General features: G+C 31.5%; 1 protein-coding gene across 3 annotated transcripts in view; it reads left to right on the top strand.

Moving 5' to 3' along the window:
• Positions 1–4,248: 4,248 nt before the first annotated feature.
• Positions 4,249–18,933, top strand: part of LOC111047553 (calpain-A) — a 67,764-nt gene continuing 53,079 nt past the window's right edge. For 2 of the 3 annotated variants that reach the window (XM_039423425.1, XM_039423422.1), the window contains exons 1-2: positions 4,249–4,804; positions 7,893–7,995. In XM_039423425.1, coding sequence (XP_039279359.1) covers positions 4,728–4,804; positions 7,893–7,995 — 180 coding nt within the window. In that variant the 5' untranslated portion in view covers positions 4,249–4,727. Of the gene's footprint in view, positions 4,805–7,892; positions 7,996–17,510; positions 17,993–18,933 lie in introns of those variants that run through there. The other variant, XM_039423423.1, reaches the window with a different exon arrangement.

Raw genomic sequence — 18,933 nt, 5'->3', positions numbered from 1 at the left:
CTAATAATATAGTCGAAACCGTTTATGATCTGGATAGAAAACGGAATCTGGAAAGTTAGCACTTCAATAACCCGAAACTCGCTTATTAGACCACTTAAAAATTTCAGTTGCTACTTTTTCTCACTCTTAAAATAATCTTAACAGTTATATTGAAAAAGATTATCTAATTTAAATAATAAAAAAGTGTACCGAACAGCCAGCCTTATGTGAGTTATTACCGAAGTATGATAACTGGATAATTCCCAGAATGTTTGAAAGTTGCAATTGTCATTCCACTTTTTAAACAGAGAGACAGAAAAAAAACTAATTGTTATCGCTATTACCTGTATTTTCTAAGATTTTTGAAAAAATTATTAAGATAAGATTGATTGGTTTCTTGAAAAAATTCAGTTATTTTAGTGTAAGGCAGTTTGGTTTTAGGGGAAGATTGAGCACAGAAGATGCATTGGTATCGTTTCTTGAAGATATTTATGATGGCATTAAATTACAAAAAAAAATTGTCAGCCTTGTACCGGTATATCGATTAAAAAAAGCATTTGACACTATAGATCATTTAATACTGCTAAAAAAAACTATAGCCTTGCCACATAGATGGTTTTGCAGCTATCTCAAAAACAGAAGACAGTGTGTAAGGGTTGAGGGAAGTTATAGCAGCTTCAAAAATATTGAGTTTAGAGTGCCACAAGGCTCAGTTTTAGGCCCCTTTTTCATTGTATAAACGAGCTTTGTAATGCAAATCTTCACGGTAAATTAACTGCATTTGTAGATGACACTGCTCTAACGTATAGTGACACTGATTCAAAATTAATATATGAGAAATGGGTTTTGATTTGAAGGTTTTACTGGTTTAGTCAAAATTATATGATATTAAGTAAAAAAACTAAATTATATGATTTTCAATTTGAGAAGGGAAACATATTTTGATAGAGACCTATTTTACCACAGCTTCTTGTGCACTGATAACTGTGATTGTATGAAAATTGATATTGTAAACACTATTAAATACCTTGGCTTGATCATTGATTGTGCTTTATCATGGAAGAGTCATATAAGTAAATTAGAGAAGGAGTTTTGCAGAGGGTTGAGAAGTTTTTATATGTTACGTGATTTATGCCCTTCTACTGATCTACTCAATGTCTATCATGCACTTATAAATTCAAGAATGAGTTATGGTCTTGTCTGTTGGGGAGGTACATATGTCTCAACATTGTATCCGATAATTATATTTCAAAAATCATTTATCAGATTAATAACCAGAAAGAACAACATTCATGGCCTCTTTTTGTTCGCCTTAAGGTACTGCCAATTAGAAATCTTTATGTGTATAAAGTATTGAAGCTTTACTTCATAAGAAGTACAAGTAACAACCCTATTAGGGATGTTAGATATGATTTTAGGCGTTTGCTAGTTCACGTACCTCAATCAAATTTGACTGCTTTTCAACATTCTTACTCTTTCAAAGCTCCAAAATTGTACAATTTGATTTCACCTAAATTGAAAAATTTGCAACCGCTTTCTTTGTTTCTAAAAAGCTTGAAAGTTTATCTTTTTACACTCAGTGACTGTGAAACATTCTTGAAAATTGGTGGATAGCTTACTTTAAGTATTTTTGTACTGTCCATCTGAAATATATTATTCTAATGCCATATTTGTCATTCGTATATTATTTTATCAAAAGAAGTTATTTCTGTAATTATACATAAGGTAAATTAAGTAAACAAACAATTATTCTTTGTCATAATTTTTGTATTGTTGTGCAAAATAAATAAATTTTGAATTGAATTTAATGAGTGAATGCTAGTTTTCAAAATTTTGTCATCATTGTATTGAAATTGAGAGATTAATAACTCACCCTTTTTCATTTCAAACGTTGTAGTCTATTTATTGTTCCTAAATCCTATTAGATTAAATCATTTGCATATTCCGAAACGTAGAGTAGTGTCGTGTATGGTCAGGAGAACAATCGTTTGTCTTAGCTCATTTAGCGTTATGCAGGGTGCACCACGAGGAGGCGAACTAACATTACACCCCTGGATGGTGGGGTGTCAGACGCTTGGCAAAAAGAGTGACATGCATGCAAATCAATCTTGCCTCATGTATCTATCACCCAAAAGCCACCAGGTTTTGATTTGCCACGCAAACTGTGGTCGGCTCTTAACAGGATCCAAACTCAGCATGGAAGATGTGCCTATGTGTTGCACAAGTGGGGAAAGGCTCCAACGCCTTTTTGTGAGTGTGGCGCTGTTACAATCGAAGACCACCATACACACAAAATCACCAACCAATCACACAACAATCATTGAATACATTACAACTAACATGTCTGAATCATCCAAAACATTGATAGCTTATATTCGCTAGTAATGTTTGAGAAAAAATCTATACAATCGTTCATTGCACAAACAAAACAAGCAACAAATTTTTCCTTTCAATGATTCATGTATTTTTATCAATGAAGTATTTATAATGTGTAAATATTTTGTTTTATGAATGAAATTCCCACGGGTTTAAGATAGCCGAGTTATTAGCGCTTTTCATAAATTAATCCAATCAACTATAAAAAATAAGATAAAATGGAAAGAAAATTATGACATCCTGCAATTCCCTTGCTCAATTAATTCATTACAATATTGTGGAAGAAAATAGAAATGAATAATCATCCACTTAGGAACAACAAAACTGCATAATTAAATCCAAAAAATAAAATCAACCAATGACTGGAAATTGAAGGTAATAATGTGGTTAGAAAAAAACCTTATACATATACTAAGTTCAATATGCGGAAAATTCGAGAAAGAAAAGCAAAATAGAATAGAAATTTAAGTGTGATCCTCACTTAGGAGAAAGACAAAATGAAAAATAAGTTCTCGTTTTGTTCCTTTCTGTAGGAGAATTATTCTTTCAATTATTATTAGTAGAATTATTAAATTCTCCTACAGAAAGAACCAAAATGAGAACTTACTTTCCATTTTTTCTTTTTCCCGAGTGAGGATCACAGTTGAAGCACAGGGCCTTACTCAGACCGGTTTTCTCGGGCCATTTGCCCGGGGCCAATAAATTGTTTACAGGGGCTCAGAAAAAGGATGAATTTATATACTATAGTAAGTTTTATCCTCGACAACGGAAATTAAACTTTTTTAACAATTGTAATCAGTCTGACCCATAATATTTTTACAGAGTTTGTTTTTTGTTTTCATAGATAAATAATTTTGGTTAATTTTTCCTTTATCCATTTAGACTTGCGTTTTTTCGGGGGGGGGAACCCTGGACCCACCTCTTCCAAGAGGGTATTCCATACCCCCCGACCGCCAGGTATAAGGCCCGCCGCAAAGTAGACCCACGTTAATCCACGAAAAGCAATCCACGCCTTGGGATGTTTTGTAAACCATTGCTGTAGAATTATTCATAATCAATCAGCTGATTTTGTCAGGTGATTCTGCCCGAGGCCCGTAAAACCTGTGTACGGCCCTGGCAAAGCATGATGTCTGGCGATCTCCAGTCACAAAAAACATTAAAATTAAATACCGTTACAATTGAAGGTGAATAAAGTTTGATAATAGATTATTGAAAAACAGGCATGTAATAGAAAGATGGGCGAGTGTGAGATAAAATAGTGATTGATTGAAGGGTGGTTCATGGCATTCAACGGGGTGTTTAATATTTGTGAGAATTTGTTTAGTGATAGGTAGTTTATTAGTTTTTGTTTCATAATGTATTACTTTTATTAAACAATTTACCGATGTCGTCTACTTTGGTGACACTTGTTTTCGTAACTCGATAAACATTGTTCTGTGGATTCAAGTACTTGTAGCAAATATTTATTTGAATTTATCCCAACTGAAGAAATTAACTCCTATTCTTACTTTATCTAGGTGTTAGTTTTGATTGTAGATCTTTTGATTCTTCACTCATGCATTCTCTTACCATGATTGTCTAGAGTTGATGATAATTTAGTTATGGAAACTTATTTCAAATAATCCACTCCCAGTTCATAAAGTTCTAGTCTGTGATCAAAACAATAACAAATTAATCTAATGAGAAATGAAATACTGTGCCCTGGAATCTACTACTATAGAGCATAGATAGATGAGACCTGAACATTGAACTTGAGTTGACTTTCGATTACCAAAACAATAAGAACTTACGATGACGAATAAAGTAAATAAATGTATCAGAAGAAAAACAATTGACTTATTATGATCTGAGAATGACTTAAGACACAGTTAAATCAAACCAGATTTTTGTAAAGTGATAGAGCGAGTCTTGAACGGTATCCACTTTGAAATATCTTCTAAAAATTAGAGGAGAATTTGGATGTTTTACTAGTCGACAGAAAGTTGGCACTAAGCACACAATAGATCCAATCACAGCCGCTATCTGCCACAATACGAAAACCGTTGTGCTAACGGGAAGGGCAGCAGGGCATCAATATTAGTGGCTTTGATTTATTTATTTCGGCGTGCGCTCCAAATTTACATGCGGAGGAGATTTCGAAATTTAAAAATAGGCCTTTGAAGAGTAGAGAATAGAACCCAAACAGACGGATGGAGCAGCCTTCCGTTTTTATTCAGTTGGCTCGTGGATGCGGTCGCGGTGAGAATGTCGCCGGTTCGACCTTAGTGGAAACGCTCAACTCTGCCAAAAAGTTATCGTATGTGTCAGTGTTTTTGTTTTTGACAGTAGAATTTATCTAGTATTCCGTGGATGTTTTCTTTTGAAAAATTGCTATGAATTATTCGTTCTTTTTCAACAGACCCAAATTATCGTCGTTATCGTTCGATCAGCAGTCGTTTGATTTTTCAGGGTAAGTTTCAAATTTCATCTATATTCTATGTAATTTAGTACGGTATGGATTTAATAATTTTTCCTTTGTTAACCAACTTTCTCTATTTATTGTAAAATATTCCTTTTATTCTTACTTTTTATCTCTTTTATATTTTTTCCTGATACTGTTAATTAAAAGTTGAGCTTGTTATCCTTCTTCATTTTTCCATCCCTTCTGATGTATATTTTTACAATATTTATTCATTAATTCATTCACAAACTATTCATTAATTCATATAATCAAATCAAAAATTGGGAAAGAATCCCAGAACAGTATCCTCACCCTAAAACTGTTTCTTTCCCGAATTTTAATAGCTAATATCATCTATTAGCTATTAAATTGATAGATTCATGTTTATTTTTATCTCTATCATCCTTTGTCCTAGTTCTCTTAATATTACAATTTAGTTCCTGTCAAGTTGCAGTTGAAATGTAGATCGGTCCGAGTGATCAGGCCACGAGAGCCTCGGTGCGTGGTCAACTGAGATTGTCAAGTATGATGTTCAAAATTGTGAAGTTTCCAAATAGCCCAGGCAATGAATGCTCAATAAAGGGTATAGAACGAAATGTTTGCAAGACAATTTTTGACCCCGCAGTTCTGTTTAGGGTAGTAAGGATGTAAACATATCAAAAGTCCCAACCACTACCCCATGTGCCCCCTTAGGTAGGGGTGGTTTAAAGGTACCACTTTTTGGTTTCTCGCATAAAATTCAAAAACTATATATCCTAAGGACTTGACTGTCATAATTTCCTACAATATCCATTCCACAATTTTTTTTATATCTCCTCTAGTTTTCGAGATATCCGCTCTTGAAGGTGTGACATTTTTGAAAAAGCACGTTTATCATCATTTTTGCTCTTATAACTTTTTAAAAATTGATGAGAAAAATCCATGCTGATTATAAGCTTATAGAGCATTAAATTCTCTTCAATTTGATGTATAATTTCACACTTTTACGAATTTCCCTAGACTTTTTGCGGCACTGCTTTAGTGTTAAGTGTGAGATCTCCATTTTTGCAACAATAGACCAATTGATAAAGGAATTTGGAGGGAATGTTTTAAACAAAATTTTTGACTCAGCAGCTTTGTTAAGACTAGTCAGGAGGAAAACATATCAAAAGTCCCCATTCCTAACTCATGTGCTAAGGGGATGAGGGTTGTTTGAAAGTTACATTTTTCAGCGTTTTTCTTCCACGCTCATACCTTGGGAACAATGCGTTAATCGACATAACAATCTTCAACACAATATAATTTAAGATCAGTCACACATGGAGGCTTACAAATTGAATAATTAAAATACCTCATGTTTTCATCCATTGTTAATCATATCGAATTTTGAATCATGATGTGACTAATTCATTCCATGAAAAATACTGGAAGGTAGAAATTAAACGAAAATCAGGGAAATGCATGAATACATTTTCAATAGTTATTTTTTTAAATTCAAGAATAAACTATTTCAAACTGTGATTAATCACTATATACTATAGACAGATAAAATAATGACATAATTGAGTAACGTAGCAATGAGATAAGATTGCCAGACAATTATTGTCAAATATAAAATTTATTATAATTGGTAGTTTGGAGTACACTGGGTTGAAAATCCGCTTCTTAATGTAAAATTTTAGTCAGGAAATGCAATTGACCACACTGTATAGGCCAATATCAGACAGAAGATGCTGTAATCTTGAAACCCGTGAAAATACAAAACACATGGCTTCCAAGCTCTTTGAAAGAAAATAAAGACGAAAATATCCGAAGCTACTCTCTGATATTATTCCACAATAGCTTTAACGGCTCTCTTCAAGCCATGACCCACTTCCTAATCAATAAAAATCTTTTGAAAGGGATGAGAAGATCATTAGTAGGCCTACATTTACTGTAAAACACTAGACCAACTGATGTCAGCTTGAGTACCATACAAAAATGTTTAACAAGATATCAAATCCATTGAGTTTTAATTAGAATAATCCTACTAGTTATTTATGAAGTCCTCATAAAAACATCACAGGCTTTTATTCATTTTTATGATATATTAATATTAAAATATATTAATATATGCTTGATCTGAGGTTTACTTCGTATTGAGTTTTTATTCAAAAATTAAGTTATGATAATTAGCTATAAATTCCATTCTCATATCATATAGTAAAATACATATACTTTAATCTCTTGAGATAATATTCCTGGTTGAAGATGAAGCCTATAAAATGAACAACAGTTTAATTTTCTTTATTTTAATTATTCTAACTTACTGTGACTTTATATTTTTAAAATCATTTTCAGTCAGTAATAGCTATAATTTATGCGCCTTCATCCAAATTTTGTCTCAACTTGCTAAGCAACACAATAATCTTCTTAGAAAGTAATGCACTAGAACTAGAGCGTTGAAAAATTTTTATGTGCTTAATCTGGCCATATTCTTTTTAAAACTAATATAAAGGCTACTTCAAATTTTTGGAATTAAAATTTATTCATAAACTGACATCTTACAATAAAAAATAAATGAACTATTTTTAATGCTAATCAGTAAAATAATTAATAACAATAGATTAAACTAATTCACATTATAATATCCTACTATCCAATTTAAGCTGTATAAATAGAAATAATTGGAAAACTATCGAAACATTCTTCAATGTCAGAGTTATGATTGAAGATACTTCATTAGCTATTGCTGAGTTTAAGTTATCTACTCTGAAAATCATAATATTACTACTTCAATAATTTATAATCATTTACAATCATTTAGTGTCTTGCGCTTTGAACCATAATTTTCAAAAATCAATTATTAATTGAATTAATCGTGAACTACAACACTATATCAATGATAAATACTTGTTTAAGTGTGTCTAAAAACAAATATATCTGAAATTATTTAGTTTTCAACACATTTTGATGTTAAAAGTCAGCAAGAAATCAGTACCTATCTCTATAATATCAAATTGCTAGGAACTGAAAAAATATTGTAGAAAAAACTTTTAAATTGTTCTCCTTTATCTTATATGGTAAACCAATAGTACCTTCCATCATTTATTGAACTAATTTGTGTGATATGTTGCAGTGATGGTCCATACCATGGTACCTACAACTTCCTCAATCGAATACTGAGGTCGGGGTTTAGAGGAGATGGCCACACCTACAATCCCGCTCATTCAGTACTCAGGGTAATTGAATTCAAAGTGCTTATTTAGTTTGAATCAAAGGTAGTGGATTCGGATTATGTATTATCTACCAACAGTTAGTGGATACACAACACTCTATTTTTATCAAATTTCGTACTCCATCTTTAATTCATTCATAGATAAAACATGCCAGAAATAATTTGAATTATTAAACAGATTCCTAAAATTGAGCCAAAGTTCCACCAGTAAGAAATGTTTCTGAGTGTGGCAAGATTAATAATTAAGAAATAATTAAAAATTTTCTTATAAGTTAGTAATTCAAAGTTTACTCTATTTGACTTAATTTTTCACTTTGCTTATTATGTTAATATTCCTCCACTCACTCATATTTCAAATTAATGTCTCTTTGTTATTTATAAGATCCAATTGAAATTATGCAACTTGAATTTTTCTACCAATTTCACTGTTAGTTGAAATCCTTTAGAAATAAACTCCAAGTTGTACTCTAATCCTTCTAAATCAATTCTGGCTGTTCGACTGATCTCCTTTGTGTTATGTCGTAGTAGAATTCATTTCTAAATTCATTATAATATAATGCATGAGGCATATAGACCCTATATGCTGTTTATATTGCTTTCGTTTGGTGTAGACTAGTGTAGAGTCTCAGAGTTATGAACTAGACTTGAATGAATTAAAGTGAACTCATAGTGATTTATTTCGTATAAAAACATCAATACATTGATCAACACATTAGGTGTGATTGTGGTGGCCAGTTTATTGTCAAGTTTTCTATAATCAAGGAAACCAACTTAATCTTGTAAAAAGAGTAGAAGCCTTTTAGTTACAGATATCTCAAGAATAAGTTCCTGAGAATGTCATGTTCAATTTTAAGTTTATTCGAAAAAAATCAAATCATGATAGGGCCCAGGATAAGTTATTACTTAATAATTCTGCTAACATCGCATTATAACTCAAATTCCAAAAAAAAACATGAAAACATAAATTTCAACCAAATACATTATTGAAAATGAAGTGATATGGAGTAATTGCTTTTTACAATCTTTTCCTGAATATTGTACCAGATTCTAAGAGAATAATCTCTTGTTGGATGATGTCTCTAAAGGTACAAATATACGCGTCGCGAACATGAGCAATTCACTTTTAATAAGCTGATTATATCTGTAATTTTACAGAAACGGTAAGATACAGATATAAAAAGCTTGGCATCAGCTGATTAAAAGTGAATTGCTCATGTTCGCGGCGCGTATATCTGTACGCACCTTTACAGTCCTGATGTAGGATCACTACAAAAATTGCAATTTATAGCTCATTACAATCTCTGATCAAATAAGAACTGCAGTTAGGTACTTTCAGTTCAATGAAAGACTCATTGACAATAGAATTTTGAATTCATATTGAGATCAATTACTGCATATACTTCGCCAATTTTATTCTAAATGTTGCATCCTACTCACCAGCCGTCATTCCTAATATTGATATTGATCGTAATAACTTGTTGAAGATAATTCACATTGTCATCGTCAGTTATGATGTAGAGCACATGAATAAAGAAGATATTATTTTGTCATGATATAGGAGCTTTGAATACAAATTATATCCCTCTATTATCCGGAAAAAGATAATAATCTATATAAAAGCGAAATGGCACTGATTCACTCACTCACTCATTCATTCATAATAATCAACAGAACTAACAATCTACTGGACCAAATACGTACGCACAAATTTGGTAGGTTTGTTCAGTTGACCATCTAGAGGTGCACTTAGAACGGATTTGAAAAAAAATCCAAAGATACGCCCAAAATCTGCGTTTTTCCAGTGTTTTCGGCGTTTTCTCAGCTTCACAAAGTAGAAGGAATTCTTTCTTCTCTGTGGCTTTTTCAAGAACTAATTGGCAAAAAATTTCCAAACTTGGTACACAGGTTCAGCTGAGGTAAACAAATATTGTATTAGAAGTAAAGTTCCTGAAGCTAAGACGCCCAAGTTCCACCCACGATCGGCTGTTTTTGAGCGTTTTCCCTGCGTTTTCTAGGGTTTCTCAAGAACTAATAGACATATCATGTTCATATTTCGTACAGAAGTTCAGCAAGGGTCTAGAAATCTATTCTTAAGAGGACTCATAATTACGCCAGAGATACGCCCAAGATATGAGGTTTCACTGCGTTTTCCCAGCGTTCCCTAGCGTTTTCTGCGTTTTCCCACATTTTTCAATAACTAATTGAGAGAAAATGTTTAAATTTGATACACAGGCTCAGCTAAGGTATGAAATGTTGTATTAGGAGGGTCTTGTAATAACATCCAAGTTCCGCGGTTTTTGAGCGTTTTCCTGCGTTTTCTACAACTTCTTAAGAACTAATTGACTGATCATGTTCAGATTTGGTTTAGAAGTTCAGCTTGGGTCTAGAAATATTGTCTTGAGAGTACTTCAGAATCACGCCAAAGATACGCACAGGATGAGCGGTATTACTGCCTTTTCCTTGCGTTCCCTGGCGTTTTTCAGCGTTTTATCACATTTTTCGAGAATCAATAATTGAGAGAAAAAGAAAATGTTCAAACTTGGTACAGAAGTTAAGTAGGGTCTAGAAATTTTGTCATGAGAGGACTTCAAAATTACGCCAAAAATACACTAGGCGCTATTACAGCGTTTTCCAAGCGTTCCCCAGCGTTAGAGGGTTTCTTTTCTCAAGTTTTTCAAAAAAATTCTACAAGAAAATTCATACTTGATAGGGTTAGATATGGATTGTATTTTTTCGTTAGGGCTACTTTTGAATTGAAATAAAGGGTACTTAGATTTCTATTTTTATTTAGATATGGATGTTTTTTGAGTTCTCCATATCATTCCTGTTTCAAATTTCAAAGAACTATTGGACTGAAATACAATAATTCTCATAATATTCTAACCAAGTCTCTAATTGAGAAATAACTGAATAATCATTAATTGAAGTTTTTTTGCAACCATGCACAGGCCACATCCCATGTAAGCTCATTCCGTAATCTATAATATGAAACCCTAATTCAAGTACTTACTTAGTTTCATATTTGATTTATTATTCATCATTTTTGTACCTACTTAGTGTATTGTGGAATAAAGAAGATTCTTGATTGATTGACTGACATAATTCAAAGTAAACTGGTGATTGAATTATCGAGCCTGAAAGTCTCTTTTTGACTTTCTGACGAAAGGAAGAAAGCTCAAATGAAAAATACAGGCGAGTGAATCCAGCCTGCTGATCCTATTCCTAGATGATACAGCCGGGAGTACAGAGGGCGGAGCGACGGATAAGGCAAACGAAGCGAGCCTGTCGGCTAGTGTCCTTATAATATTATTATTCTTCCAAATTAACCTAAACTCTTCTATTTTACTATATTTTTATAGTATTGAAGAAACCTTAAAGAGAACTTGAATAAATGAAATAAAAATATGATGTGGATGATGTAGACCGGCTGAATCATGACTAATTTTCCCAAGATGGGTGAAACGAAATCGCTAGTTCTTATACCTACACACTTTGGACAAGGAAAATCTAAAATTCTTCTATGGTATGTGAGCTTTTTCGAGAGATTTTCGGAGTTCCAATACTTTCCTCAAACCCACCATGCGGATTATCCCTGCGATCAAGTTATGCAGAATAATTTATCCATCACGTCTGAAGCCCACGCTGATAGCGCTGCTCATCTGATATTAATGACTCAACTCCAAGGAATTTCCAAACTGAACTCTTCTCTTTGCTGACGGATTTGTAGTAGTAGGTGTGAAATGTATTGCATACACCTTCTGTCATACCTCCTTCCAACACTAGAAAAATATTCCTCATAGAATATTTAAAAATTTATTTCTTGACAGAAAGGGGTTTTCAAAATGTTTTCTTGTCTGAATCAGTATCATTTATCAATCTAGACTCAGTCGAGTTCGTGAAAAAGTAAAAATATTTATTTTGTACCATACTTGTCATAAAAAATTGAATATATTTATATTTCTTTGATATTCATTTTCTTCAAATGTAAAAAATAAATTTATATGCTAGTAAATATGTCACTGCTTTTGAAAAATAATATGATTTAAACGCTGTTACCGTCCTATAATGATCGAAAATTATTTGGATTTCAGAATCTTTTTATAATAATAATTTATATCTGAAATTATGTAAGCGCCAAAGAGTTATCTCAAATTTTCATTTTTCCAAATAACTGTTGATATTTATGTTTCCATGAATAATTATAATCTGTATTCGATATTGATTACATCTCACGTTTTGCTCTCTTACTGTATCCTATTTTTTAGAATGGAACATTATCATACAGCCATCAGGTCCGGGATGGGAAGAAGTGGTAAATCACCTTCTTCGTTATCTTGAAATAAACAAATATTTTGTGAACTTACAAGCGTTGTTTAATAAGTTGGATCTTATAAAAAATTCAGTAAACAGAACAATCTATAAGAGCACTGTATAATCGAATGTCATAGTATTATAGAATTCTTCATTCATCTTCTCATTTATTAGAAGTTCTGCACAATTAAAAAATATTGGAATTGTATTCTTAAAAAAAACATTTTTCAGTCCTTGTGTATCTTCTCCGAAAAAACAGCGTTCTCTTATCACCTTTACTAACTCTAGTAGAATATTTTTTACCGGCACTTTTAGTGTCTGACACTGTACTATGTACGACACCAACTTTGACATAGCCAACAAAGGTTATACTTTATGCTAATACAAGTTGTCTGTTGACGATAGGCCTAAACAGTTACACGAATACAGGAGACGACCTTGGCCAAAGAACGCTTACCACTGAAATTTCACTCCACTAACATTTCAAGTTCAGGATCAGTGTCGATGTGTGTGTGTGTGTGTATTTACTACAAGGCTCCTTTGTCAATGGCAACGTACTGCTCTTCTTTTCAGTGACATTCATCTCTATGGTGGTAGGATATAAATATAATATATATTTTTTTAATCTTATAATTTCAATATAACGGTATTTAATTCATTGATTAGAAATGGTGCTCCATGCTCTTATCCTTTGATATATCATGAAAAATAATAGGCATTTTTTATTAAATGGCTGTTTAATATGTCAGTCTTATTCAAGAATTAGGCATTTTTGTATTTATTATGATAAGATTGTTTTTTATCATGATTGGTTTTGCTTCCAACTTCAAATCTAAATCAAATGAAGCATATTTAAATAGTATCAATATTCTGTATAGAACAGTTTTATATAAACAGTTTGATATTATTTTACACTATTCAAACTTAATATAGTTTTCAATTTAAAATTACCTACTCATGATACCCTGTGGTACACATTATATAGGCTACTGTTTCTTACAAATGGCATTTCTGTAAAATACTCTTCATTAAGCAAATAATTGAAATTTTTTTTTACTTCTTTTTTATTAGAGCTCAGTAGAATATTTATGATATAGATTCATTTTTGCAGTTGATTATCATTAAATTAGTTATCACTCATTAATAGTTTAAATCCGCTCTACAATATACCAGTAATAAATATTAAAAACATCATAACACTGAATTGAACGTTAATTTCAAAACCAATGTCAATTACGACTTGAATGCTTTATGAAATAGACCTGTTTATCTGCTCTCTTACTTTTACTGCTTGAGGTTAGAAGTCAATGTTTTTGGGATTTGGCAACGATACAACTTCGATTTGTTGCATGAAGAGTAGTTAGTTTCTTAATGACAGTGGATTGTTGCTTTCGGAAGTTTTTCCATTCATAAAAACACCATTAAGAATTTCATGCGCGACTATGTTTTACGATTCTGCTTTCCATCCATCACTTTATGACGGAATTGTGACTGATTTTTTGAACTTGTCCACGCATCATTCTCCGTTATGCAGTAGAGTGATTTACTTTAAACTGTCAGCACTCCTCAAAATAATATCAATGTTTCCCATTCAACCAATGCTGACAGTTTCAAGTGCATCATTTTGCGATAATTAATTTTAAAAAGAGCGAATAATGAACCGAAAGTCGCTCATATTGACGACTTTAAAAATAGTATTTTTCTAAAACAATAATATAGGCTATTATTGCATTAATAAGATACTTTGGTTACTATACCAAGATTTACATTCCCGAATCTTCCGCTGGTGAAAAGTGACCGTATGGTTAACATTTTATTTTTAAAATAAGATTTAATTTCAGAACAATATAATTTCATTGATTTGATATGAACAAGAAGGCAATGATATTATAGATTTGAAGTAGCAGTAGAGATATAACGTTAGAAAAATAATAATGTGTAACATACCAGTTTTGTAAGAACTTTAAAATCTACTATTGAATTTGATTTCCAATTGTGAATAATAGTTTTCTGAGCCGTATTCACACAAAATGACTTTACATTTGATGTGAAATGGTGGCAACTGAATCTTGATTATCTCGTATCCTCTCACTCTAAGCTTGATCATTTTATAGTTTGCAACTTTTTGAGTTTACTATTCAAGATCAGTATTTTTCGAATGAAAGTGTTCATTTCAATATGCATCGTAGTGGAAATATTAATCATAAATGGCGATATTTCTCTTTTTTGTAGGCCTAATATATTCATAGTTCAGGTTGATCGAATTTTGTGAATCAAATATATTTTCGTCAAAATATTCAATACCGGTACTTATAAAAGCCTAGTTGATATAATATTTGACCCATTAGATTTTGATCTTACTTAAATAGCATCAAAGAAACAGAGATTTCAAAAATAATCCAATAGCCTAATTATTGGTTTATGATCTCAATAAAACTGTATTATAGACACCAGTCTCTTAGAATATCTATTTTACAAATGTTTTTTTTATGATTTCATTTTGTCATAATTTCCTTAACATTAATTTTAATTTGATTCTCAGTTGAGTTTAATTTATTTCATCTCTATTATTTTCCTGTCATATAAATATTGATCTCTTACTGAAGTTAGTTCATAAATGTCTTCTTCATTTTATCTATGACAGGATCCTCTTTCATCAGACTTCTAACAGCAGATTCCGCAAACTCTTCAAAAATGTATTGAAATTATATAAATAATATCTCAGAGATGTTTCTGTCTAATCTCACCAAACTCAGTAAAATAATGCAATAATCAAGATATATCTCTGTATCTCCCATCTCTTAAAGGATCCTGAAATAGACCATTTCTGTATTATTTTCTTAGTTGTCATCTGTAATCTTCCTGGGAAGATCAGTTTAATATGTTTTAGAACTTGATTCCAAAAACTGTTCCGCTTAAGAGAAAATCTTTCAACTTTGATGTTTGGCTTAGTTTGTATCTTCTAAAAAACTATTCTAGGAATCCAATTTTATAATCCAATCTAAAATTGTTTTCAAAATGTTCTAAATTAGGTAGGCCTATGTACTAAAAGTTTTAAGACTGGCAGAATTACATATAAAAGTGAATTCCAGAATTAATGGCAGAATTTCATCTGTGAATATTCATGTTTTTTTTTAAGTCAAATGAAGCTAAATAGGTTTTGTCTAATTTCTAACAAAATAATTGTTGTCCATCCTTTAGTAGCTGTAGTAGTAAAATCAAAAACAGGGGAATAAAATTTTCCTCTGAGAAATCTCTAAATTAATGTTGACTTTCCTGGGCAGTCAGGTTTCGGATTGTGGCAGGTATCCAATACTTTGATAAATAAGTTATTTTGTAAAAATATGATCCTACTGTGCTTGTGTAGGAAGGAGGAAACTTATTTTAAGCGTGAGGAAAACCATGAGGAAAATACTGATTTCCTTCAAATATCGACACGATTCCTGGACTTCCATGGAAGTCATTTATTTTCTGTTGAGAATCAATCTTTTGTGAAACTATAGGATGTAAATATTAATGTTACCATAAAATTATTTTGAAAAATATAAAATTCTTTCCAGACTGAGAATAGAAAACATTCTTTCTTTGAAATAAATAAATTCCAACTAATAATATTTAAACACAAGTCAAAGAGATCGGCTCTCTGCAATAATATATAAAATCAAATCACATAAAGAAATAGGCTTATTGAGAGTGCATGAAAAATATTCTTTTATTATTAAATAATAAAAATAAACTACTTTCATTGGAATACTAAAAAATAAAAATATGATTGAATATCTTTTAAACTTATAATATATTGTTTAAATATCAATTTTACCAAAACCAAGGTGCTACATATAACCTCATCCTACATGAAAAGACTTGGGGAACCCAAAATAAAGCACAATTTCTGTGAATGTTTCCAACTGCAGAAGCAAGAAATTTTCATATGTAGAAGAGATTGTCAGTTCATATCGAATTGTATAAATTATAAGTATTTAGGAGTACAGTCATTTTCGTTGGTATATTCATATAAAAATGTTTGTAATAGACTCAAACAGGTATTGGCCAAAATGTATTATATTAAAGATTTAATACCCAATAAAGTGAAAAGGGTGATGTATATAGCCTCGGGAGAGTCTGTTATTATGATTTATGATTTTATGATTATTATGATTTATGATTTTATGATTTATGATGTTATTATATATGGATTGCAAGGTTGGGGATTTGCTAGCAATGTTTAGGCCTTTCTTAGGAGAATATCTTTGGTACAGAGGAAGATTTTAAGTTTGGTCAGCAATTCGCAGAGAGATATTTCATATGAAAACCTTTTGAATAGATGCAAGGTTTCGAATATAAAACGTATATTTCTGTTTACTTTGATTTTAGAAAATTACTTCAGCAAAAAATATTTAGTTATGAAAGTTAATCGATATGATTTAAGGAATGATAGGTATGTTGTACCATTTACTTCAACTAATTTAGCCAGAAACACCTTGATATACATTGTACCAAAAACTTTCAATGATTTACCCGATAATTGTGCTGAGTTTGTTAATATGAGCTTGTTAAAAAGAAATTCATAAATTTGGTTGAATTATTACACTTTGGATGTAACATAATGTAATTCATTATTAATGTATTGTATTGTCGTAATTCATTCCGTTCTATTTTTTGTATGTAAGTTCAGAGTTAAATTATTAGTTTGGTTCCTCCAAATTTTAGTGATATAAAAATAGAATAAGTAAAAATATATGTTATAATTGTAATGCAGAAATACAACTCGTACAAAGGATCAAGTAAGATGAACTTTATAAACTTGTACAATTGAATTCTGGATGTTTATAGAATATCATAAAAAATAAAGCCTACTTAATCGAACAAAAAAAAAGATGAAATACCAACATACTTACCTACTTAGTTGATACTTGATTGAATACTTGAATCGATTAACATCAATCTATTTACTGTAGGCATAAAGAATCAAAAATCTATAAAATAAAGTTTATAAAATATTTGACGATGATCAATCTTTAATAACTGTATTTTCTAACTTAGATAAAATACACCGGGATGCAAGTAATCGACAATTGGCAGCTTAGTTTTGATATTAGCATGCAGATGGAGTAAGCATCATCTCGGTGAATCTTTCCTTCCCACTGCTTGTAAAACGAGCTCTGGATGCATGCAGTTCACGACCCAAACCTAGCCCAATCCCACTCATTGTTCATGGAAGGCTAAGGCTGGCTACAGTATATACACGGTTGAGTTGGCAACTGAACATTAGTAGGGAGTAGGGCATAGCACAACACAGCTATGAGAACAAAATGCGGTCTTACAATTGATGCGTCATACTCTTAATAGTTTCATTGCAGCAAGACGCTTGTTTATCGATTGTTCTAAACTTTTCCCAAGTTTTCTAAGTGAAGAATCGTGTAGGTACCTAGTTTTGTGTAGCGCAAATATTTCTAGTGTAGTGTAGTTCACCGTGTGCTACCGTGTTGTGAGTGTCGTTTGACTAACAAAAAATAATCACCATGGGTTTCAATGACTCCGATCACACCGAACAAGCCATGAACTTGTTGAATGGAGTAGGTAACTTGGTGGGGAATCTAATGTCGGGAAATGTGCAAAATGACGTTTTTTTCAAAACTGTGAAGGAAATCAAAACTGTGGTTATGCCGTCGCTGGCTAGATTCAAAGTGGTAAGTAGGATATGCTATGCAGTATACTTTCACCAATTGATCTCAGTTTTCGTTCACTGTAGGTACTCGAATTGACTATAGTTTTTTTGTGATAGGATAAGAGACTACAATGAAAAGTTTCATTACTTTGATTTGTTTTTTGTAGACGACTAAAAGGCCTTTAGCACAGAATAAGGAATACCTTAAGTTGTTCTCTACTCCGTGCCTCCAGTCATAGAATTTTCTCCTATCAGTTGAAGAAGAAGTGTAGTAGAAGAAGAAGTAGTAGTAAGTGAAGTATTAGAAGTGTAAAACATGCCAATTAATGAATGGAACTAATTCAACAAACAATTCACATTTTATTCAATTCATATATTTTTATTCAAAAAATGTATAGATACATTGAATAACGTCATACATTGATAAGTTCTTAGGAGGTGTCATAATAAACTATCTGTTAAATAAATATAAAAGAACGCTATTATTAAAATACAAATGAAATAAAATTTGGAATTGAGCAATACCGATATTTGAAGAATTCATTTTCTGGTCATTTAACTGATAAGGGCATCTAATTTATATGACACATTGTATATCATCTTGCATTTTTTACTTTTTTCTGAGATTGAGAGAAATATACATGTCAAATAACAATTATAACGGATTAAACAAATAATTATAGGCTACCAATTTATTTAGCAGTATTTAAATTAATGATTAGTGAAAATAGATTGTTATGTTGATTTTATTCTGTTGACTTCGAAATTTGAAAACTTCTTCCACAAGAAAAATTAAATTATACTAATATGTCAAACTATATATGAGATGGGAAATTTAAATGCAGTAGAATTCAATTAGGGGGGAAATTTTCCCTTGAATATCTTATAAATAAACTGGCTTGGCTGACTATTTTCATTATATATCATCAATGATGAATCCATTGATGAATTAGTAGATGAGCA

Source organism: Nilaparvata lugens, chromosome 3 (assembly GCF_014356525.2).
Source record: "Nilaparvata lugens isolate BPH chromosome 3, ASM1435652v1, whole genome shotgun sequence".
Classification (NCBI taxonomy): domain Eukaryota; kingdom Metazoa; phylum Arthropoda; class Insecta; order Hemiptera; family Delphacidae; genus Nilaparvata; species Nilaparvata lugens.
The sequence above is the reverse complement of the archived record's forward strand: the minus strand, read 5'-3'. Positions and strand labels throughout refer to the sequence as shown.